This window comes from Larimichthys crocea, chromosome XIII, assembly GCF_000972845.2.
Source record: "Larimichthys crocea isolate SSNF chromosome XIII, L_crocea_2.0, whole genome shotgun sequence".
NCBI classification, from domain to species: domain Eukaryota; kingdom Metazoa; phylum Chordata; class Actinopteri; family Sciaenidae; genus Larimichthys; species Larimichthys crocea.
The window spans coordinates 35,946,756-35,958,607 of NC_040023.1; the positions used below are offsets into that span (position 1 = coordinate 35,946,756).

General features: G+C 42.3%; 2 protein-coding genes across 2 annotated transcripts; both read right to left on the minus strand.

Moving 5' to 3' along the window:
- Positions 1-1,135: 1,135 nt before the first annotated feature.
- LOC109142015 (tripartite motif-containing protein 16) lies at positions 1,136-3,899 on the minus strand. The gene is made up of 2 exons (XM_027287492.1): positions 3,532-3,899; positions 1,136-3,487 (listed from the first exon to the last, which is right to left on the minus strand). The coding sequence occupies exons 1-2, from the start codon at positions 3,672-3,674 to the stop codon at positions 1,981-1,983; spliced, it is 1,650 nt and encodes a 549-aa protein (XP_027143293.1). The 5' UTR covers positions 3,675-3,899; the 3' UTR covers positions 1,136-1,980.
- A 3,132-nt stretch (positions 3,900-7,031) lies between these two features.
- Positions 7,032-10,428, minus strand: mettl6 (methyltransferase 6, methylcytidine). The gene is made up of 5 exons (XM_027285995.1): positions 9,956-10,428; positions 8,695-8,829; positions 8,384-8,554; positions 7,964-8,105; positions 7,032-7,666 (listed from the first exon to the last, which is right to left on the minus strand). The coding sequence occupies exons 1-5, from the start codon at positions 10,211-10,213 to the stop codon at positions 7,512-7,514; spliced, it is 861 nt and encodes a 286-aa protein (XP_027141796.1). The 5' UTR covers positions 10,214-10,428; the 3' UTR covers positions 7,032-7,511.
- Positions 10,429-11,852: the final 1,424 nt, after the last annotated feature.

Genomic DNA, 11,852 nt, shown 5'->3' on the forward strand with positions numbered 1-11,852 from the left:
ACACATACAAATTATAATCAGCTCTAAATTTGGTTGAATTATTTAAGGTATAAGTGGTAAAATGAAGAGCCGCTTTGGAACCGAAAGAGTGGTTGGTGAGCTGGATCAAATGATCCGATTCCCTAAAAAGAACCGAACTTCCCATCACTAGAAGACAGAGACGTGCCTGTGTGTCTGTGTCGGAGACACTTCCTTGTTGTTCTATGTGCATAAAAGATAGAAAAATAGATGTTCAACAGACTCCATGCACAGTCAACGAATAGACAAACCTTAGGAGGACTAGTTTCTTTTTCAACCAATCAGTGGATATGGTATCTATGACATATTCTAGCCAATCAAGGGACTCTGGGGTCTTGTGAGGGAGGGACAACAGAGAGAAGCTGTGCGCATAGAACAGAGTGCAGGGGGGCAGGGAGCACATACAGCAGAGAGACAGAATAACTTCATAAATACGATTTCTATCCAATGACAGGTTCCTCTCAACTTTCTGGAGGGTCTTTGCTTTGCTAAGTGGCATGCCTGGGGAAAATAAGGCAACAATGCATGGGGCCTTTTTTATTGAAAGGGCTTTTTTTTTAAATTGTTCTTCACATATTTGGTTGAAAAACTGCAAATGTCTGTCAGGCAATGGGATTGAAAAATAATATTTTCTTTCAAAAACTCTTCGCTAGTACTGTTTGAAGTGTGATTTTGGTAAAAATACAAAAAAACTACTATTCATGTTTGAAATTCTTTAGTGCATTGTAGAGTTTACTTCCTTTCTAAGCACATTACAGCGGTATTCGTTTGTGCAGGTCTCTGCACGGCCCTGAACCCCAGTATCTACTATAGATCACAGGAAAGTGTTTTAGTGGTCAGACAGAATGGAAACACAGAACACCGAGCACAGAGATGTGTATCCTCCTCCCATACGACAGCAGACACGCTCACACCATGCAGATAGGTGGATGTGAAATCAGCAGTGTGGTGATACTTTCAGCTTCACTTCCATTTTGATCTTGTGCCGTGACCCTCGTGATCATCTTTTAGTGTAAACCTTCCAGTTTGGAGAATGACTCGGCTTATTTTATCTACAGTGCTGTTGTTGGTGACTTTCTGTGCGTCGTCTGCACAGGAGAAAGGTGAGTAACAAGATTCAAGATACTGTCATTGCTGGGATATTATTATTAGAACATACAAGTTACATTTATAGACAAGAGACAGATATTTTCTGGTTTCCTTGGTTTGAAGGGGAACCAAGCTTTAATTACAGTACATAAAAAGCCTCTTAAATATCATTATAGTGTGACTTATACATTTTTGGAATGATAGAAGATTTCTCAATGTGTGTGGTGAAGTTTCCGTACAGAGCATTTACATTTTGGATCCGTGTTGAATACTTTGTCTAATCTCAATCTTCATTTTCTTGATTCATTTATAATAATTCTCGTTGTATGTTTTTGTAAAAGATGGCGTTTGGTGTGTTTAAACTGAATATGTGCGTGTGCAGATGGTACAGGACATGCAATGGGTGAATGCGTATGTTTTAAATAGACGATCCATGTGAGATATTCACTGAAACTTGCAAACTAGAGTAGAACTACAGGTGAAAATGACTTGCAGCAGTATATAAGTGGTGTACACATGAAACAAATGCATATTAAAGGACGTGTCTTATGTTGAAAATGCTGATAAAAGCCTAAATGCAGCAGCTTATATTCCTACTCTTCCCATCTAAGCATTCACATTCATTTAATTTATACATTTACAGTAATCTATTGTGCTTTTTGATTGAATTAAGAGGTGACTGTAACAAAAAAGGAGAGATAGCATGAAATATTCAGTAAAAATATATAAATGTAACAATGTGAAGTGTCCATTTGCTGCTGTAGAAACTGAACTCAGCTGGGTATAACTCAAACAAAATGTTTAAGGAAGAAAACATCACAGTTCATCCCGCTTTGTTAGACTAACAGGACTAACTAGGAAGTGTAGCGCAAACTACTTTAGCTCACACAACTCAGCAGTGTCTCCGACCCAATAAACCAAAAGTCCAGCGTAGAGCGGTTGAGTGAACGTGGTCTGGACTTTGTGGAGGAGAGTCATGGTTTCAGAGATGCTGTAGAAGGACAGAGTTCCTGCCTTGTGATCCAGGTATACTCCAACTCTGGAGGACTGAGGGCCTGAGAGTAAAGTTTTGACATTGTTATGTCTGAAATAATAAGTAAAGTCGAAACATCCTAACGTCCAAGACATGTCATTGTTTCCAAATCCGCTTTCAATTCCTGTTCTGCTAATATCCTTGTATGCGACCGCGACTGAAACTCCTCCACCGCTTCTTTCCACCTCCCAGTAACGACGTCCAGTCAGACTCTCTCTACTGAGCACCTGAAGCCAGTCAGTGAATCTATCTGGGTGACTAGACCCTAATTTCTTTTCCTTCATTACTATTGCTTTTCTGTTCCCTTCAGTTAATGACAGCCATGTGTTAACTGTGTTAGGATCCAGCGTGATTTGTCGAGAATATCGTAAGAATTCCTCTCTGGTCTCGGGCTCTGGTTGTGGCAGTAAAACATCGACTTCGGTCACTCTTAGTAAGATCTTCGGCCATGCGTCATTGAAAGCGTCCTGTAGTTTATCACGGGCCTCCGACACAGCTGCTATCACATCTGCGAAGTGTTTAAGAGGTCTGATATTTAAGCTGGGTGAGTCTGTAGATTCACTGAGATCCGACAGCAAAAGATACTTGAGTAGGAATTCAGTGTGGTCATCGGTGTGTGAGAGCTGTTCAAGCTCAGTGTCCTTCCTCTCAAGTTCAGCAATCTCCCTCTCCATCTTCTCCTCAAGCTCTCTGGCCCAACTAACTTCAGTTTTCTGCTGGGATCTGATTTGTTCCTTCACATCAGAGCTTCTTTTCTCTATGAAACTGACAAGCTCAGTTAAAATCTTCTCGCTGTCCTTCACTGCTTCATCAGCAGAGCGATTGATCGCCTCTATCTCCCGTTGAAGAACCTTCACGTCTTTCTTTCTGTCCTGGATCCTCTGCTGGATTTTTTGCCGACTCATCTCAAGCTCCTTCCACTTCTCGATCCTTTCTGCTGCAGCAGATACCGTGTCATGGTCTTTATGTTCGTCCATGGAGCACAAAATACATACGGCCTGCTGATCACTGCGGCAAAACATCTTCATCACCTCATTATGACGGGGGCAAAATTTCTCCTGCAGATTTGTGGAGGGGTCAACCAGCTTGTGTTTTTTAAAGGCAGGGGATTCATAGTGAGGCTGAAGGTGGTGCTCACAGTAAGAAACCCGACACATCAGACAGGACTTGAGGGCTATCAGCTTCCTCCCAGTGCAGAAATCACAGGCAACATCTCCAGGTCTGGCATAGTAGTGATCAGCAGGATCAGCTTGAAGCTTCAGTGCTTCCACTAAATCAGCAATCATGGCACTTTTCACCACCACAGGCCTCGATGTGAAGGTTTGCTTGCAGTGAGGGCAGCTGTAGATTTCCTTTGGATCTTCTTCATCCCATCGTGAGGGCAGCTGTAGATTTCCTTTGGATCTTCTTCATCCCATCGTTGTTCAGTACAGCGCAAGCAGAAGCTGTGGCCACAGGGAATAGTCACCGGGTCATTCAGTAGATCCAGACAGATGGAACAGCAGAGTTTCTCCTCGTCTAGCTGCAGCGCCATTTCACTTCCCAATAAATGTGAAAGTAAAATACCATGCAAATAATTACCAGACTCTCTCAGAGAAAAAGGGAGTGGTGCTCAGGTTATGTCACATTCTAGCAAGAGGAGTGGTTTTAAAGATGTGCCGTGTATTTTGCCCTTGTTTACTCAGTAGTTTGTAGCTTTGGTTTGTACAGGAAACCTGATTCCTGTAGGAAAACAATGTCCAATGACTACTTTTGTTCTTTTTTGTTTCCTTTGTGCTCTAGATGCCGTAGAGGTCATTTACACTCAGAAAACCCTCAATCCTGCCAGAGGGTCATCGGTCAAACTATCATGTGACGCACGTTATGACTTCAAGCAATGCGGTCTGCTGCATGTTGCATGGTTTCAAAACGACCAAAACGCTGAGCTGACACAGCCCAGAAAGTACCATACCACAGTAAATGAGACAATCTCTGATCAGCGAATGAGACGCAGGCAGGTCGTGACAGAGATTCTCAACCTGACACCAGAGGACTCCGGTGCATTTCAGTGCAGGGCTGAGTGCCAACTGAAAGACACGGCAATGGGACATCTAATCATCATCAATGTCCAAGGTATGAGGAACATTACATTAGCACATGGAGGCTCTACAAAAGCAGGGCCATAGTTTAATAGAATCAATGACATTCATGGTGCCCAGAGGATGATCCCTACTTAGTTTCTTAGTGCCTGCAGAATTTGCATTCCCTTCTACTTGTTTCTTTTAGTGGTTCATCAGTAACATGCTATTCTTTTCCAAGGCTTTTTTATATTAGATGTACACTGATGTCTTGTTCTGCTCTGTTGTGTTCTCTTGCAGGTTGATGATCTGACTGAGCTGGCCCTGTTTGCAAATGTTCCAACAAGTTGAGTCCACCAAAAACATCTCAGCATAAATCTCATTAAAGAGAATGGAACAAAGATGAAGATTCACAAAGAGTTTATTCCATATTTGTTTTAATGTTTTATCATTTATTGTAAGTGCTTTAGTTTTTACTTTTGCTCAGCAAATATACAATATGACTTTGCTTAAAGACAGCCAAGACAGTTGATGCCACTGGAAGTTAGTCACTAACTTTTAAGGAGAAATTATCTAGAAAATAATTTCATGTTGATAAGAGAAGCATGCTGCATTTTAAATCAAGTTTCTTAGTGTACAGACTGTTGGCAAACTGGAACATGAATTCCTATTTGGATATTTGATGTCAATAATATATACAATATATATTATACAATATAAATGTGTCAGCCCTCGTATTGCTCAAATGTAGAAAATATTATAAAGCAATTTGGAAACAGAATTTACACAGCACTGGACTGTTGTGTTGTTGCAAAGCCGTGCACACATTTCCAAAGTGTGAAGGCTGAATAATCAAGAAACCCGAAGCTGAACGTGTGAAAAGCCACTGCAACTGTCAACAGCTAAATTTAGCAAGAAGGTTGCACTGCGAGCAGTCCTTCATAGCATTTCCTTCTCGTTATGGTTTTCTGAAGGCTGAACGACCCCGTTTGAAGAGAGCAAAGCCACATCTGTATATAGAGCAGCAAGAAAACACTGTAGGTGGTGATTTTAGAAGACGGATTCACATTCACTGATGCTGATAATCACAACAAAGCCTAAATATTAAAGCCTAAATTATTCAAATTAGTTCCTGCCTTAATTTCGATCGTGCTACTTATTCTCCAGAAACACGAGCATCGACCGCAGCCGTTGAAAAGACAAAACAACGATAAGTGTGATTGTTGCTGCATTTCTCTGTCGAACCCATCGAGAATAAAGTGGAGGCTGCACAAGCCAAACCACAGGACAGGAAACTGCATCTGTTCGAGCGCATTGTTTCGAAACAGTGTTTGAAGTAATGCGCACAGTCAGATTAAACAGGAATACTACACATGGAGCAAACATACCGACCGACCAATTGCAATTGTTAAATGGCTACAGAAGGGATTATTTACTTCTTTACTTACATTCAGAAACATGAATCATTATAGCACAGTGTATATGGTACACCACACCACACACTCTCTCTCTTTCTGTGGTATTTTCGCACCTTTTTTTTTTTCATCTGTGCTTTTCTGCTCAAAGACTAACTTGCAGCAGTGGCTAACAGCAGGTGACACAGAGAGCATCGACACAGGGTGTCAACTGATTCACACCACAGTGGTCTCATTTAACCATGCCGTGTATCATCTGCCCTTTTAAGTTATAAAGACACATTTTATGTGCTATATCAGAGATACACATTTATATTTGTTATGAACAGCAACCATTACTATGATAATCTATGTATATAAGGTGTTAAAGCTTCCCCCAATTAACCACTGACAGTCACAATAATCCAGAGTTTGATGTTCTGCTACGCTTTAAATCAAACTGTGCACTCCTCTGAAACGTCAAACCGGAGGAGATTAAACATTTATTTACTTACTCATACATGTGTGTAATATTATCAGCCTATAATTAACAATAAACCAGCTTATGATCTAATGTTGCTGTCTTGTCCTGAGTGCTTTTTTTTGTGCCGGACAAAAATGGAAACAACAACAACAACTTTGCACAATCAGTTACCACACATCACGTATTCATGCGGTCACTGTTTGGGGTTTGTTTAATCTGTTTCTATACAGTAAACTATTATAACACAGAGTTGCACGATAACCTGTGGTGACTAATCATAACGGTTCCTACTATACTAGAAATTCTACACGGTGGTCCTACCGTGGATTATACTACCGGTGCCAGTCTCCACCTCTACTCTCCTCTCAGCTTCTCACTGCATGCTACTCCATGTAAACAAACCAACACGGCTACTACTGCAACCGACCTCCACAGCTGCTGAATGATTGGCTGTTTGCCTGTTACTGATGGCGTCCGGATTAATGATAGGCTGTTTCCGCACGCTGGGTCCGCCCGTCTGTTAGCTGATTGGCTGTTCGTGTGTTTCTGCCGGCAAGAACGAACTCCATGAAGACAACTCCGCTTCCATAGAAACTCGCTTTGAAACAAACATCAGGCTAAAGTTCTGTCTCGGCTTACAGTGACAAACACGAGACGACACACCGGGCCCGAGCGGCGAGTCTGCCACGGCGTCGTCGTCAGTGGCTCCACTAATTTTGCTAAAAAAAAAACTAACTTGTGAAAAAATTTTCGGATATTCCACACATCTGTAATTTCTTTCATTTGGTGAAGAAAACCTGCATAACCTTCATTTAAAGACGCTTGAAAACCACGTCAGTGTCTATTCAGTTTATCTGTGTGTGATTATTATCTGCCTCTGTGGCTGAAACTATTTTAAATCTGGACCATAGCCCGGACGTGACAGTTTTAGACAAAGTCTGCAATGACACAATGCATTTGAGCACTTATTTCTTTTAATGTAGACAAATTTATACAAAATTTAAAAAACTTAATAAGACTCTGTGATATCCTAATGAAAACACTGCTTTGTTCACGTTTGAGAGCTCACAGGGGAAACTTCTGTGTTGCTGCTGCAAACTGATCAAAGTAGACAAAGGCTATGAAATGATGTTTAAACGGATCTGAACCACTGAAAGAAGTTCACTGAGAGTCAACATCTGTCCAAAGTTTCACATGTACAAGAACTGTCTTCACCAGCTGCTGACGGAGCAGCTTCAGTGAGCCAGAAGATGAAAGCCGGCAGCTGATTGGTGGAAGGAGGAATTATTAATCCACCCTGAAATCCAGCAGCACGTGGAGCATGATTCCTCTTCTCTAACATTTAGTTACCAATTCCGAGATCGACCGGACAGTTCAGTCGAGCTTTTCGGCACTTTTGGAGATCTACGAGTTGCGAGTCACAGGTCCAGGTGACATCAGGAGCTCTGTGATTGGCTGGGCTTGGTGAATTTGCTCTGCAGGAACACTCTGGGAACACAAAGCCCCTCCTTCTTGTTGACAGTCTCTCTCAGGACGTAGTCGTTGGCGACAGATTGAAGGCCCGTCTCTTCAAACAGCTCGGCCAGAAACTCTGAAAAGAGACGACAAGAGCAGACGGGGAACTTCAGAGAGAGGGTCACCACATCCTCCAAATGTTGAACTTATTGTAAAAAACAGACGTAGAATTCACAAAATCAAGAACTGTCATTCTACTTTCATACTACACTATTCCTGGAGCAGCTTTCCAGGAAGAATCATGGGACAGTAAAGTTAAAAAACATCTAGATATCTAACTAAAGTATATATCCATCTACATGCGTATAGTTTCGACCTGACTATCTACTTAGAAATCTACATAGAAATGACTTTCCTGAAGTCATCCGCTGACCTTTAGAGAAGAAGTAGGACCTGGTGCCGTCTTGCCGGACGTAGAAGTTCTCCCCCAGCTTGCTGCCAGCTTTAAATCGGAGCATGGCGTGGTCGTGAAGGCCGTAATCCCTGAACAGGACGATGCCGCCGGGCTTCAGGACCTTAAAGCCACATGCACGGCACATTATATTACACCAATCTGAACCAGCTTGTGTTTGGGCCAGATGCATGCGTCAAGGTTACTGCCTCTAGCAGCTGAAAATCAATATTTGTGATATTTTTGTGTATGCACACTAGATTATGTTCATATCAGGCATGCATACCAACAATCATGCATTTTTAAAAAAGGAAGTAAACGAGGAATAATCAAATTAATCTTCTTTAAGAACTTTTAAGGAACTCTGCAATGAGTCTGTGGCGTCTGCCTCTGCTCTCTCACCCTGCTGATGTTCTGCAAAGCCAGCTTCATCTTGTCAGGGTGGACGGCCGACAGGACGAAGATGAGGGTGATGACGTCCACGCTGCTCTCGGGAACGTGCTCCCTCAGATCATCTTTAGTTAAATCACACTGGAAGGCACAGCAGCGCTCGGGGCAGTACAGAGGGTTTTGCTGTCAACAGAAAATAGATTAAAAAAAGTTATTACTGAAAAACATCCGTCTTCTATAAAAGGTTCAACCTTCATTTTTGAGAAAGTGGCAGCCTAGAGGCCACATGTTTACATATCAGACGTGGATCTGATGAATCTTACTTTGACGAATTCGACAGCTCGCGGTGAGAAGTCACAGGCGTAAACGAAGATGTTGAGGTCGTCCTCCAGCAGAGGGAAGATGCAGTTTCCGACGCCGCAGCCGGCCTCCAGCAGCACCAGCCGCTGGGACTCAAACTGCAAACCACACACAGGAGAAACGATGACAGATATCAGTGCTCAAGCCTCATCCTGCACAGCACACATGACGGAAACTTCTCGAGAAGGAATCAAATTACAAGAATACACCATTAGAAACAGGTTAAAATAGGACAATGCAATGGAAAAGGCGATTTTGAACAGGTGGAGAGAGTTGATGTTCCTCATGATGGGCGGAGGGGACAGTCAGGTGGATGGAGGATGAAGATCTGAGGTGGAGCAGCAACATGGAGAGAGATGGTGGTGGATGGCTTTGAATGTGAGCAGAAGGATTTTGTAGTTGATGCAGGATTTGACCCGGAACCGGTGGAGCTGCTGCAGGACAGGAGTGATGTGGTGGATGGAAGAGGTTCTGGTGGCAGCTGGAGCTTATGGAGAGATTCACTGTTTCACCTCCAGGAGAAGAATTAAAGTGATACATAAAGTGATATGTCTCTGTGACCTGGCCTCACCTGTCTCGGTCACCTGGCCTCACCTGTCTCGGTCACCTGGCCTCACCTGTCTCAGTGACCTGGCCTCACCTGTCTCTGTGACGCGGCCTCACCTGTCTCAGTGACCTGGCCTCACCTGTCTCGGTCACCTGGCCTCACCTGTCTCAGCTACCTGTCTCAGTGACCTGGCATCACCTGTCTCTGTGACCTGGCCTCACCTGTCTCTGTGACCTGGCCTCACCTGTCTCTGTGCCCTGGCCTCACCTGTCTCGGTGACCCGGCCTCACCTGTCTCGGTGACCCGGCCTCACCTGTCTCTGTGCACTGGCCTCACCTGTCTCAGTGACCTGGCCTCACCTGTCTCTGTGACCCGGCCTCACCTGTCTCAGTGACCTGTCTCACCTGTCTCTGTGACCTGTCTCACCTGTCTCAGTGACCTGTCTCACCTGTCTCAGTGACCTGGTCTCACCTGTCTCTGTGACCCGGCCTCACCTGTCTCTGTGCCCTGGCCTCGCCTGTCTCGGTGACCCGGCCTCGCCTGTCTCAGTGACCTGTCTCACCTGTCTCAGTGACCTGGTCTCACCTGTCTCTGTGACCCGGCCTCACCTGTCTCTGTGCCCTGGCCTCGCCTGTCTCAGTGACCTGGCCTCACCTGTCTCAGTGACCTGGCCTCACCTGTCTGCAGGCTCGGAGCTCCTCAAACTCTCTGGTGGTCCAGTGTCTGTCCTTGAAGAAGTTGGTGGAGTTCCTCTTGTAGAACAGGTCCCAGTTCTTCTGAGCTTCTCTCTCCAGCTTCAGCTGCTTGAACTCGGACACCAGCTCCTCCCGGGTCAAAGCTCGAGTCTTTATCCCGGGTTGGCTCGGGTCAGTCTCGTCTTTGGACCGAACTTCTTCTTCTGTAGGTGTCGAGTTAAAGTCTCCGAGCAGAGCCATGACGCTGTTAGGAAGCCTCGGACACGGTGTTAACCGTTTATTAACGGGAAATAAAACACTCTGTAAACACGTACAGCAGCTCCAGCGTTTAAATATTTCACTGTTTATTAATAAATAACTAAAAAAACAACAAAAACAACAAAAACAACAAACCAGCCGCAGCGAGCTACGAGTCCCCACATTTACCGGCCATGCTGTCCGTCCTTTAAACTCGTCCGTGCTACAGATGTGTTGTTCGTGGACGAGCCGGTTCAAAGAAACTTTTTGTTTTTGTTTTTTTTTTACAGTGCGCTATGTACATGCAGTGACAATATCTTTCTTATATTTTTTTTTAATTTTATTTCTGTGCTTGAGTTTTTATAGGTGTTTCTATCTGCTTTGTGTAGCATAGAGGTTAGTGCAGGGGTCTTTAACCAGGCGTCTGGGACCCCTAGGGGGTCCACAGAGGTACTGTAGGGGGGGTCCGCCAATTTTTGTCATAATAATTGACAAATTTTCACCAAAATAATTTGTAATATGCAATAAAAAAAAAGGTGCTTTTGACAAAAAACTATTACTATTTAATAACTAGGGATCAGCGATCAGCATTATCTGTATCTGTATCTGTTAACCAAATGAATTATCTGCATCTGTATCTGTTAACCATATGAATTATCTGTATCTGTCTCTGTATCTATTAACCATATTAATTATCTGTATCTGTATCTGTTAACCATATGAATTATCTGTATCTGTATCTGTTAACCATATGAATTATCTGTATCTGTATCTGTTAACCGTATTAATTATCTGTTTCTGTAACTGTTAACCGTATGAATTATCTGTATCTGTAACTGTTAACCATATGAATTATCTGTTTCTGTAACTGTTAACCATATGAATTATCTGTATCTGTATCTGTTAACCATATGAATTATCTGTATCTGTATCTGTTAACCATATGAATTATCTGTATCTGTATCTGTTAACCATATGAATTATCTGTATCTGTTCTGCTTAACCATTATGAATTTTGTACTCGGAGTGGGAAGGATTTAACCCTGTAGTGACTCGGGTTTGTCTTGAAATGGCGGGGTGTGTTATTTTAAGCATGCAATTGATATGGGTTGATCAGAAATTGATTATTTATGCTGATTAGAAAACTATTTGTTAGACATCAGCATTAGCTTCAGATCAATGGTTTTGATTACAATAGGCAAACAACTATTTACAGTTAAGTTTTGCAACAATGATCACATCCCTGCAGTTGCAATTTATGAAGTAAAATGTAATCACAAGAATTTTTATCTCAACATAACTTTTCTTTTTTTAAACTTTAATTTTTTTTAATGATCAGTGTGTTTTTTTTAATTTTTTTTTAATTTTCTTTTAATTTTTTTTATGATATCTGTGATTTTGATTTTTTTCTTTTTTTGCTTCTTTTTTAATTTATTTTTATTTATTTATTTTCTACTTTTAATTTTTTTTATGATCAGTGTGATTTTTTTTATTTCCACACCAGGTGTGTGTGTGTGTGTGTGTGAGTGAGTATATTATTTATACTGCTGCAACCTTTGTAAATATAAATATAAAGGTATAAGAGATAAAACAAAGAGTCGTTTGGGAGCCGACTCTTCTTGGTGAACTGAGTCAAATGATC

Coding starts and splice junctions, on each gene's coding strand:
- LOC109142015 (XM_027287492.1), bottom strand. CDS start 3,674: ATGGCGCTGCAGCTAGACGAGGAGAAACTCTGCTGTTCCATCTGTCTG. Junction 3,488..3,531: donor GAAGAAGATCCAAAGGAAAT/CTACAGCTGCCC, acceptor TCCAAAGGAAAT/CTACAGCTGCCCTCACTGCA.
- mettl6 (XM_027285995.1), bottom strand. CDS start 10,213: ATGGCTCTGCTCGGAGACTTTAACTCGACACCTACAGAAGAAGAAGTT. Junction 8,555..8,694: donor GAGCTGTCGAATTCGTCAAA/GTAAGATTCATC, acceptor TTCTGTTGACAG/CAAAACCCTCTGTACTGCCC. Junction 8,106..8,383: donor CTTTGCAGAACATCAGCAGG/GTGAGAGAGCAG, acceptor TGTGGCTTTAAG/GTCCTGAAGCCCGGCGGCAT.